This window comes from Tamandua tetradactyla, chromosome 5 (assembly GCF_023851605.1).
Source record: "Tamandua tetradactyla isolate mTamTet1 chromosome 5, mTamTet1.pri, whole genome shotgun sequence".
Classification (NCBI taxonomy): Eukaryota; Metazoa; Chordata; class Mammalia; order Pilosa; family Myrmecophagidae; genus Tamandua; species Tamandua tetradactyla.
The window spans coordinates 126,715,827-126,728,363 of NC_135331.1; the positions used below are offsets into that span (position 1 = coordinate 126,715,827).

The following is a 12,537-nucleotide window of genomic DNA, read 5'->3' on the forward strand; positions in this document are numbered from 1 at the left end:
GTGTTTTTAATCTAGAATATCATTTATTTTTGAACTATCACTTCATTTCTGGTTCATATTTATATGATGTATCATGTGCAGTGGTCCAAAAGATATAAAATATCTCTTTAAATAGGTCTAACATGAAGATAAGTGGTGCCATTTGAAAATGTTAGAAATGAAAAGAATTAATTTCATGAGTCTTATTAGAATTATTTTAATTGATAGTTCTGTCTTAGTTTAAGATTCTGTATATTATAGAAGAGCAATAATCCACACATTCTTTGACTATTTCACCTTTAAATTATCCACAGTGGTTAATATTAGATAATAATGTATATAACGTGTACTTTTGTATTATTTACACAATTTCATACAGTTATCTTGTGATATCACTGAAAATGATTTGGAAAATAACAGCATTTGAGATCTCTGAAATTATTAATTTTCGGATTACACACACTCTTTCATTTAAACAGTACACATATTTTATTGTGGCCATTTATTTATTCATATTAATGATAATTCTTTCTGATTCACTAAAGCTTCAACTGGCAGGACAATAAAAGACACCAATTTCTATACTTAAACTTTGAAAAACAGAAGAAACATGAGTTTATCGGGGTTGTGGTGGAAAAACTAAATAGGTGGTAAACCTTAGATTTGTCAAATATTGTGTGCAAGATATCTCACTCAATATTGAAGAGACTTTAAAGATGACTGATTTGCCTTTGAGGAATGTATGGTCTATAAGAAAGAGAAGTAAGCAAACAACTAGAAGATCTATTAAGATGTCAACCCCAAGATATTGGAGCTGTGATGCCAGAACTGTTACTTGGTTTTGACTACAGAGAACTAGCTGCATGAGGTGTTTTATTGTGTGGAACACTGTGCAAAATTCTCTTCACCGCTCACACTCTTCTCCCAACTCACTTCATAAATTCTGCAGTAATGTAAAAAAGGGATGAAAACTACAAATCTTAAAAAAAAAATTTTTTTTGTGAATGGTAGGATAAGTAGGAAGCTGATATAAGATATTGGCACTCTCGGAATCCTTATCCTTGAACAACAGTAGTTCAGTACTGCCATCATTAAAGATGACTATGCTTGAAGAAAGAAAGGGTTTACTTTACAGTTTTACAAATGCTTGCTTTAGAACCAGTTTAAATAGTATATGCTTGTAGAAAGAAGGAAAATCAGATATGATATATATAATACAAAAGCCAAAATGGTAGAGGAAAATATTATCCAAACAGTAATAACACTGAAAGTTAATGGACTGAATTCCCCAATCAAAAGACATAGACTGGCAGAATGGATTACGACCCAGCAATACCACTACTAGGTATCTACTCAAAGGACTTAAGGGCAAAGACACAGACGGACATTTGCACACCAGTGTTTATAGCAGCATTATTTACAATGGCAAAGAGATGGAAACAGCCAAAATGTCCATCAACAGACGAGTGGCTAAACTAACTGTGGCGTATACCTATGATGGAATATTATGCAGCTTTAAGACAGACTAAACTTATGAAGCATGTAATGACATGGATGGACCTAGAGAACATTATGCTGAGTGAGTCTAGCCAAAAACTAAAGGACAAATACTGTATGGTCCCACTGATGTGAACCGACATTTCGAGAATCAACTTGGAATATATCATTGGTAACAGAGACCAGCAGGAGTTAGAAACAGGGTAAGATAATGGGTAATTGGAGCTGAAGGGATATAGACTGTGCAACAGGACTAGATACAAAAACTCAAAAATGGACAGCACAATAATACCTAATTGTAATGTAACTATGTTAAAACACTGAATGAAGCTGCACCTGAACTATTAAAAAAAAAAAATAGTATATGCTTGTGGGTTTTTTCCTACCCATTTTTTTTCTTTATTGTGGCTTTAAAACGAAACATTCCAGGTATTTTAAAATCATTGACGTTTATTTAAAAGGTAGGTATAATGGTATGATGTGATCTCTAAAACACACAAGCATGCATGTGTGTGCACACACATTTATAGAAAGGCATTTTTTTGTAAGAGCATGGTCTCAAATCCCACCTTGGCCACTTACCTCATCTGGAAAAAACCATCTCTCTCATAAGGTTACATGGATTTGAATGAGTTAATATATGTAAAGTACTCAGAATAGTAGCTTGGGACATAGAAAGCTTCTAAAAAGTTTTTATTATTAATCTTATTTTAAAAGTCAGGATGCAGAATATTATGAATAGTATAATAGCCTTTCGTTTTGGATATAGATACACACACATATACGTAGAAATAGGTAGGTAAAGATTATTTTCAGGAGAATAAATGAAATTGGAGGTGGTTTCTCAGGGAAAGGGGATGGGGTCTGGCGTGAAGGGAAATACATATTTAATTGTCTCAACTTTTGTACTCTTTTTTTTAAATCATATTAATTTTAAAATAATGGCATCTTTCAAGTAATTTGAGAAATTCTACTTTAAAATAAGAATCTATGTTCTTTACAGATGGTCCTTCTGAGGCTCCAATAACCAATGGAAACACAACCACAATTCCAGCTTTAAATGATGATCTGGACATCTTTGGGCCAATGATTTCTAATCCTTTACCTGGGACTGTCATGCCTCCAGCTCAGGTATATGATAAGAGGGTGGGTTTGTACAGTCATGGCTTATTTCTTTTTATAGAAGTTTCAAATTTTTGAGGTTGAAAAATTGTTTCAGAGTAGGTACTGATTTGCTTCAGGCCAGGACTTGGCAGATATGCCTGCAGGTTGTTTTTGTAAATAAAGTTTTATTGGAGCATAGCTTTTCCCATTCTTTTATATATTGTCTGGCTGCTTTCACACTATAAAAGCAGAATTGAGTTGTTGCCACAGAGATGTATGGCCCACAGAGCCTGAAATAGTCACTATCTGGATCTTTACAAAAAAATATTTCTAACTCTTGCTTTAGGCATACAGCGGTGTTTAGAACAAACAAGTGGGTGGATCTTTCCAGAAATGAACCAGACACTTCAGAAGTTTTCCAACTGTGGATGTTTTTTGTAAACATTGACTAAAAGTCAATAGGTTCTTTCTTATCCACAGTAGTCTTAAGTTCTGCTTGCAAGAAAACTGAGAATAAGAAATTCTAGCAAATTCAATTGTTTTAGTTATTTAGAACAGTAATTTAAGATTCTATTTTAAATTTATACTTCACAAATAAACATCCAGTTAGTTTTAGTACAGCATGACTTTTTGGGTGGAATGTTTCTTTTTCTCTAAATAAACGGAGCAAAATTTGAATTGTTTGGATGGAAAACTTTAATGAGAAAGGAGGCTATGTCTTATTAAGGAGACTAATTACATATATTTTTATTATACATATTTATTGTTATGATAATCAAGTACCATTAGAATTGAAAAAGTAGTTTTCTTAGGAATACCTAGTCTGAGTGGATCTTTATGAAACAGTGTTAGTGTTTATTCTCGGGAAAGACAGCTTGACTTACATATCCATGGGTTTGCTCCTAACCCCTCCAAAACACCTAAACAGAAAGACTGAGTATTGCTATTTGTTTCAGTTTAATTAGCATTACCTACCTTGTGAATTTGAACAGGCATGTGTGCACATGACAGTTTAAAAAGTTATCTAACAATTGTATTTTAGCTTTAGAAAGTATTTAAGATATTTGACAGTCTGACCATGAAATGCAGTTTAGTTTGACCTAGCATTCTAGTGAGGCCGTTATTTTTGCTAGACTTCTTTAGATTCCATTGGAGTGTGAGAGTTGCTTTGCAGCTGCTTGGAGAATTAGACCCCACACCTGAGACTTCAGTGTACTTCACATGTTCTGTTTAATATCAAAGCAACCAATAAAGTGTTGCAGACTTCATTTAACTCTTAAGTGTAAGTAGCTCCATGATGAAGAATGTGGGATGTAGCTCCTGGCTTTATAAGCAGCTGGTTTGCCCACCTTGCTTGTGCGTTCTGATCAGAAACTGATGAAGTAATGGGATAGTTTTTAATCACATATAATTCTGTTTGGGATTGACATTCTACCAGTTGTACTAGGCTCTGTAAAATAAAATATTTGTTGAGCAGAATTATCTTTTATCTAACTATATGTAAAGACATTTTCAAAATAATGTCTATGAAAATGGGGTGGGGGGCACAGGCAGGAAGGGATTGCCAAGTGAAATCTTGTGTGGAGCTGAATGTACAAATTTTTTACACTGGTACCACATAAATTACTAGTTTGGGTGGGTTTTTATGTGAAGTTGAGTTCAAACTAGTTTGAACACCAAATTAATGAATTACTCTTTACCATATTTTCTTCCACTCTGTTTTATTTCCTGAGCATATACAAATTCTAGTAAAAGATTTTCCCACTCATATGAACATGAGATAGATTGGTTAATGCAGTTGTTTTGCGTGGTGTTTGGTTTTTCCTAACAGGGTTAAAGCTACTCGGCTGACAGGGGTATACATATATTTGGCATGGGAGGGTGAGTAGTTCCAGAGCCCCTACTGGTGGCATATGGAAGCCCCTTTCTTGTTGTCATAATATACATTTACCAGCAGTATCCCAGGCCTGCACAAGTGCTGTGGCCTGTCCTTGGTTCAACCCTTGGATGGGATTCTGGGGAAGCCCAAGAGAGCCACTTTGGTTAAAGGCCCCACAGTGTAAAATGATAGGTAGAAAAGATAGTCTCCTTTTACTTTACCTTTGGGTTCTAGTGCTGATAAACGGAGCACCAAAAAAAAAAAAAAAAAAAAAAAGGAAAAAAAGTTGGATATTTGAGTGCTTACTAGCTGTGTTATTCGGTTTGGCTGTTTTTAGACTGTGTCCTGGTAGAAGTTGATGCTCCATATCATACCTTCATTTGAAAATGAACATACACACACTATGTTTAGAGCATGCTAATTAACATTAGTCAAGCTGCTCCAGTATGAGACTGGAACAATAGCTTCCTCAATTACTGCGGCTTTTCTTGTATATATCTCTTCCACAGGAATTTAGACCAGGGTTTTGAACAGATTAACCATAAACTAAACATGTTGAAAGATCACAGCATGATATAGTTGCTTTATTATCTATAAAAACATTAAAATAGATCATTGCTGAGCTGCCACTGTGCTAAGTCCTTCTCAAAGTCATCTAACAACTCTCTAAGGTAGATAATCATATCCCCATTTTACAGGAGAGAGACAGAATAGAAAGGTTAAATGACATCTAAGGGCACGTACATAGTAAGAGGAGAGGGTCCGTGGATTTCCCTGGCAGGCTGGCCCCAGGGCCCTCACTTTTGGCTTCTGTGAGTGGTAGCTCCGATATTTTATTCAGGGGTATAGTTTCATTTAGTATTTCATCATGTCTAATTTCTTATACATTTTAGATTTTGTATTACAATTTTTACATAGTCATAACAGATTCAAAGTAGTATTCTGCTTGGTTTATGAGAATGCCTGGATGGTAATTTATATGCATGGTTTTCTATCTAGGACATTAAATGTTTGAATTTTAAAAAACAGTTTTTAAATTCAAGGCAAATCATATATATGATCTTCAACTTCTACTTGTACCTCACCTTATTCTATATAATAGTTAACCAGCTTTAACTATTCTTCATGGAATAGTAACTCTTCCATGCCCAAAACAAGTACATATAAACAAATATTCATGTGATTGAATAGTTAATGTCTGCAGAGAACTATGTGCAAGAAATAGACTTGTTTTATATTAAATATCTGCAAGTATATTGTATTTGTGTTCATTTTGTCCCCTTTTTCAAAAGTAGAGTGTAAGGTAGTCAGAGTTTTGCTCTGTTCCATTCCTGGACAGTTTAGAAGCACTCTAATGTTGTTAAAACTATTCTAGATTAGTTGTATATAAATCTTATGATGGAACTTTTACAAAGACAAAACCTTTCAATTAGCCATTTTCAGGACCCTCTTGCAGTCAGCTGTAGTTATAAAAATGTTCTTATTCCAAGGGATGCCAGTTCCTTGAAGTAGTTGTAGTGGAGGGAGGGAGATGCTTGACCATCTCCCAGGAGTGATCATCCTCAAACAGTAGCCACATATCTGCCATTGAACCCAATGTGGTCAGCCTAGTAAGTAAATACAACTTACTTATGAAAGAGCTTCAACCTGCCTCTTACGATATTAAATTCAAATTAAGAGACATTGAACATTTAACCAAGATACTGTTTTTCTGTGTGCTTATGAATGATCCTCTTTAATGTCACCATGATTGTACAGTTGTTTAATTCCTGTCCAATTTCATAACTACTTGGATTTTAAGAAATGGATGAGATATGCTTTATTTTGTGGAATTGGACCACTTGACAGCTTGTTTTGGTATCTTCTAGGGGATGCCCACTGTACCAGCAGCTGCCACCCTGTCTGCAGTAGCACCTGGGGATTTGGATCTGTTCACTGAGCAAATTACAAAATCAGAAGAATCTACAAAGAAACAACTCTCCAAAGACTCCATCTTATCTCTCTATGGTACAGGAACCATTCAGCAGCAGAATACTCCTGGTAATTAATTTTGAAATTGACTTTCAGTGAATTATACTGACATTACTAGAAGTATATGCTTTGTAATTGTAATAATATATTTCTTCTCTGTTTTCTGTGACATGGGTGCTTTTGTTGTCATTCATATAGCTAAGAAACTGAAAATAAATGAAGCATTTAGAATTAAAAAGCACATACAGGATTCACAAAGCTTTATTCATTTAGAATTAACAAGCTGATCACATACATATCACTCAATATGATTTTACAAGCTTATAGGACATATCTTTGAATAATCGAAATTTGATTTGCATGAAGTTTACAGCTTTAGATACAGTAGGATACTTCCTTTGCAGGTAAACAATAAGCAGTCTGAATTACTACATGGATTCCAAAAAAGCTTTGAAATTTTAAATTGTAATGAGACATACTAGCATTATAAAATTTGTTTATAAAATTTTAATATCTGACAATTTTCTCTAAAATAATTAACTGCATTTCATGTGAATTGAAATTTTATAACAACCCTACTGCTTCCTTTAAGGCCAGATACAGTCAGTTCCCACTTGGGTGTTTGATACGGGAGACCAGTGGTACAAGTCAGCAGAAACGGCATACAATCTCATGTTAACCTAGTTTAGTCTTCAGATTGGATATTTTGCATGGTTATAATATAAGATTCATTTTTTGTAGTTAATTACATTTTTTCAGGTTAATAACTGGTTTGTTTGCATCCTGGCAGTTGGAGTTGGTGGTATGAGTAGCAGGAGCAACCAGACTGGAATTAAAATTTTTGTTATGGGTAGTTCAGAAAGATTCTGTGATTATAGAGGTAAGTCTGTAATAGCCCTGTATCCTCAATTATTTTCTTTTTATGGTTCTTATGATGCAGGTGTGTTTATGGGACCTGCAAATATACCGTTTACCTCACAAGCACCGACTGCATTTCAAGGTTTTCCAACGATGGGCATACCTGTGCCTGCAGCTCCTGGTCTTATGGGAAATGTGATGGGACAGAGTGCAAGCATGATGGTGGGCATGCCCATGCCCAATGGGTTTATGGGAAATGCACAAACTGGTGTGATGCCACTTCCTCAAAATGTCGTTGGGCCCCAAGGAGGAATGGTGGGACAGATTGGTGCACCCCAGAGTAAGTTTGGTTTGCCACAAGCTCAGCAGCCCCAGTGGAGCCTCTCACAGGTAGGGGTCATTTACTCTCTAACCTCTTCAAAATTAAAAAAACAAAACAAAACAAAAAAACATTTATTTTTTTAGGCAGGAAGAATTAATAGTGGATAATGTTGTATAAGGTCAAAATTTTCCAAAGAGATAATGAAGTTGTATCACATTGACAGTCTGTCATTGGCCCTATATTTAGAATATTATGTAAAGAAATGTTAAGAATTTGTTTATTTTAAAGTGTAACAACTCCATCTGTTTGTAAATGTTATCTTGGGGGACTTCTGAGACTCCCTTTCAGCCGCACAGCCGCCTTTGAAATAGCACCATGTTTCAACCCAGCCCCCTGGTGGGGTGTTGGTATAGTCCATTTAGGCCAACTTATATATATTTACTTACACATTTTTGTTTTATTAGAAAAACACCAGCCTCTCATCTCAGAGCACTATTTTGTGAAGGATATATTTATTCTGTACATCATGTGGCTACTGCCCATGGATTTATAAAAATTCTTTTGGTTCAAACCTTTGTAAAGTTGTATTTCCTTATAATTACTTCTTTCATGTTTAAAAAGCGCACCCACTGGTTCAAGAATTCTCATATGTGAAAAAGTCCATATTTGGCTCAAACATACCATTTATATTATATAAATCCTATTTCTACTGTTTAATTTAGAGCTAAGAGGAAACATTTTACTATTACCTCCTTCACATCCATTTCCACTTTAGGGCCGTAGAAGTTCTGACTTTATTCTAGCCCCACAGACAAAGACCACTAGACTTTATGCATGCTCCTCCTCCTTTCCTCATTATAATTCTTATTTCACGCTCCTCCAGCATATTTCTTTTTTGCTCAGTTTACCTTCAGGGAATTCTGTGGTGATTTCTAACTAATATTAACACAATCACTGTACATCCATAAATGCTCCAAATTAATTTTGCTATCACCATTTATAGGAATACATCAGTCTCTACCCTCTGGGAATCTCAAAAAGTATAATTCATATGTCAAAACGTATCAGTTTTGGTACAGCTAAAATGCTGAAGGACAGCTTAAATTAAGGTGTCAGATGAATCAGTAAGGAATTAATGTTGGCTTTTACTTCTACTTCAAGGCAGTGCAAGGGAGGGAGTGATGCTCTTCTCCCACACTCCAGCAGTGGAATCTGTTGGCTAACAGCAAGGTGATTAAAATATCCTTTAATAGTTTTAAAGAAATTATCTTCTGCTTCAGACACTTGAACAGTGTCTTTGGTTAATTAATGTTAGGTCTTTGAAAAACTGCAAATAAATGAGCTCTCTTAAGATAAGAATATAAGCCAACACTGAGGAAGGGTTCAAACCTACTCTTCTTATCATCAATCTTAGAAGTAAGAGAACCATTAGGGAAAGGGTTGAGATGCTTACATACATACTTGATTCTAGTCTGGGGAAAAAATGCACTTAATGGCATACAAAGAAAATAAATTTTAGATGTTTAGGTTGTTAGATAAACAAAAGAAAAGAAATCGTATGTTGTATGACCAATTTTTTAAACAAAGTTAGAAAACTATTAAAGATTTTAATAAAGGCAGAATAATAGCTATCATACAATTTATATGAATAATTTGAGTTTAGGTCTAAAATTTTCCTAATTCGTTGTTAAAGCTAATAGAGTTGAAAAGGAGAATAATGGACTCATTATTTAATATATCCATATACCCATATCATTCACATTCAGAGATTACTTTGGGGACAAGAAATTGAGTGCAGAAAGTAACTGTAGTGACTGAGATCACTTTAAGAACAGTGCTAAAAAGTGGAAGAAAATAAAGAACAAGCAGGAATCAAAGTAACTATTTGCTGTCAGTAGAAAAATAACTTGACTTTTCACATTGATGAAAAATAATAATTGTAGTCATTGCTATTAGATGTTAGTGTAACTGACTAAATGAACTTGAATTAGAGGCAGCTTTTAATATAGGGTAGCTATTTAAAAATGCCTATTACTGTGGCTAAAAAAATGAGTTAAAAATGAAGTAAGCATCTTTAAGCCTTTTCTATGTTTCACAGATGAGTCAGCAAATGGCCGGCATGAATATCAATAGTGCAAACCCTGCGGTGGGTTTTGGCCAGCCTCCCAGCACAACAGCAGGATGGTCTGGAAGCTCATCGGGTCAGACTCTCAGCACACAACTGTGGAAATGAAAACTGCAATACAAGTTTCATCCAGAACTACTACCTGACATTCCTTGCTAAAACGCATCTAGTTCCCCCTGTTAATTCATGTACATATATTTTTTTTCTTTTTCCCCATTTGTTCATATTAAGAATCTGACTGACCGTGTTGATCTGTACTGATTAAATTTGATGTGATGAGAAACGGGTTGAGAAACCATTATATGTCAAGGGCAGCTTTGCTCACATTTTCCATGATTTCATAAACCACATTCTTTGAAAAGCTGCTCAGTCAACTTATAATCAGTTTCACTCTGAATAAAATTATAGCTCTAATGTTTGCATATAAGGGAAGTAGTTATCATGTTAGTAATACCTCTAACAGTATAAACCCCACCCCCAAATTAGCCAGTAATCTTGTAGGAAGGTACTGTATGATCAAATGTTAAATCATATAAATAGAATGTAAATGTATCACTGAGCACTGTTTTCTGGTGTATCAAAATTCTTTTATTTCATCATTCACTCCACTGTGCTATTGTTATGATGTGCTTAACAGGGAACGTGGTTAGTGAAAGGAAGATAAACCTGGATGTTACTATAAAATTTAGTTTAATGAATGTTTAAAGAATTCAGATTTTATCTGCCTCTTGTAATTTGGATCTCCTTATGTACATACATAGTGCTCATATGAAGACCTTTCTTTGCACTATATGCAAAACAGGGTAACTACAACAAAGCCACTTTCAATTCTTGATGGTATATCCAGGTTTATGCCAGTAATTGTGTTTACATTTTATGGTGCCTAGTATTGACAAAATGTTATTTCCCTATATTAAACAGATGAATCCATAGACTTTTTTTGTGTGGGTTTTATTTACTACAATGCATATCCTGCCACCAGCCTTCCAAAAGTTCCATAATGTCTCAAGGTCAGGAATTGGGAACATTTAATTAACAAAATACCTGCCATTTATTTCCAAAACCCATTCTGTTCTATCAGTTACAAGGCCAAATGGGGCAGAGGGCAGGAAATATATGTAAGATTTGCAATACTGTACCCTGCATTGTCATTGAGCTATATTGTACAAAGATCTTCCAGTTTGATGGTGGGAAAACATGCAAAACAAATGAAGACAAAGCACATTTTATACCATCCAACTAGCTTATGTTAAATGACAAGCTGTTTGCACAAATGTCCATCAGATGACAATATAGGCTGTTGTACTGAAGTAAAATGAACAATACCTGAATGTTTTGTAGCCTAAACTCCACACATCTCTTCCATATCTGTTAATCAGGCAAACTGCACCAGTTGCTGCTTCAATTTATACCTCAATTTTTACTGTGTCCAGGTGGTATTTTGGCTCATTGGCTAAATTAACCTTCTCTGTCCGAGTGTGCCACACGAGAACCTAAAGGGAAAGGAAATACTTTGGGTAGCCACACACTTAAAGTTGATATTCAACAACAAGGTCAAGCAGCACAAGTGAAATCAATACCTTGGTGCAGTTATTTGCTTTCGGTTCCAGTTCTTCGACTGTTGTTATCTGTTTTAGAAAGTCTGATTCTTGCATCCCTGGCTGGGATCCACGACGCTTAAATACAGCTTTTGGATTGGACAAGATGACCTGAAGGCTTACAGCGAAACCTTTGTGAAAAACAGAAAAAACGACCTTTAAAATATTGGTGTACTTCTCTCTTTTCTATGTAATTTTGGTCACACAAGCATTTTAAAACACCTACTGTATGCCAGGTCTTGATTTTATAGAGGTGAGTAGGAGTATTATTACCTGTGATTAAAAAGCTCACAGTCTTAAAAGGAAAATCAATCATTACAGATAGGTCATTCAGTGTAATAAAAGAGGTACATGTATAAAGGCATCTCCCATAAAATATAAAGTCTAGTCTGCTGATAATAAAAGGTGAATTTTATAAGATGCTATTCCATAGAGGTCATCACATCCCCACATTTGACTCTCTGGAAATAACTAAGAACTAAATGTAGCAGAAAAGCATAAAGACACCAGCATACATCCTTAAGATCTGGTAGCCCAGTGAGTTTTCCAGCTTGTACTTTAATATTATGTATGCCTTATCAAAATTAGCAAGACTCCAAATACAGAAAACTAAGTAATAGAAGTAAAATTAATTAGAAAAATGAAAAATAGTTAATACTTTGATTCAAATTTCTAATTTGGTTCAATCTGAAAAGGGGAGAGCATTTGGAAATCAGTGCAAAAGATAACAGTCCATTTGATAATTTTTATTTTATTTTATTTTTGCATGGGCAGGAACCGGGAATGGAATCCGGGTCTCCGGCATGGCAGGTGAGAATTCTGCCACTGAGCCCTGTCACACTGCCAGATAAATTTGTTTTTTGTATTTCATTTTTTCTTTAAAAACGTGATTTTCCCTCAATGGACTGGTCATACAGAAATGCTTCACTGTTTAATCTCTAGCAAACTCGCATGTTAAAGGCTCAGCCATTAAAGTACTTTATAAGGTATCACTGCAAACAGTTGTCACAGCCTTCATAACTGTTTTGAAGTTTGAACTGTTCAAACTGGACCTCTTTGCCCTTAATAACTAACACTATAAAATTCAGGTATGCGCCTGGAGTTAACATTGAGGACCAATCCACAGGAACATTTCTTAACTTTTTAGCCTTTTCTGTATGTTAAATGAATTGATTTATACTTCGTTTTGCAATAGCTAGGAAAG

The 12,537-nt window shown here is 34.9% G+C and overlaps 2 protein-coding genes across 5 annotated transcripts in view; one reads left to right on the top strand and one right to left on the bottom strand.

The window, feature by feature from the left end:
- The window catches only part of SMAP1 (small ArfGAP 1), a 243,339-nt gene extending 233,172 nt beyond the window's left edge, over positions 1-10,167 (top strand). For all 4 annotated transcript variants that reach the window (XM_077162201.1, XM_077162202.1, XM_077162204.1 and 1 more), the window contains 4 exons: positions 2,480-2,607; positions 6,328-6,499; positions 7,371-7,678; positions 9,709-10,167. In XM_077162201.1, the coding sequence (XP_077018316.1) occupies positions 2,480-2,607; positions 6,328-6,499; positions 7,371-7,678; positions 9,709-9,843 (743 nt within the window). In that variant the 3' untranslated portion in view covers positions 9,844-10,167. The remainder of the gene's footprint in view (positions 1-2,479; positions 2,608-6,327; positions 6,500-7,370; positions 7,679-9,708) is intronic.
- The window catches only part of B3GAT2 (beta-1,3-glucuronyltransferase 2), a 97,223-nt gene continuing 91,367 nt past the window's right edge, over positions 6,682-12,537 (bottom strand). Inside the window, exons 3-4 of the mRNA XM_077162205.1 lie at positions 11,316-11,464; positions 6,682-11,228 (exon numbers count right to left, since the gene is read on the bottom strand). Coding sequence (XP_077018320.1) covers positions 11,142-11,228; positions 11,316-11,464 — 236 coding nt within the window. The 3' untranslated portion in view covers positions 6,682-11,141. The remainder of the gene's footprint in view (positions 11,229-11,315; positions 11,465-12,537) is intronic.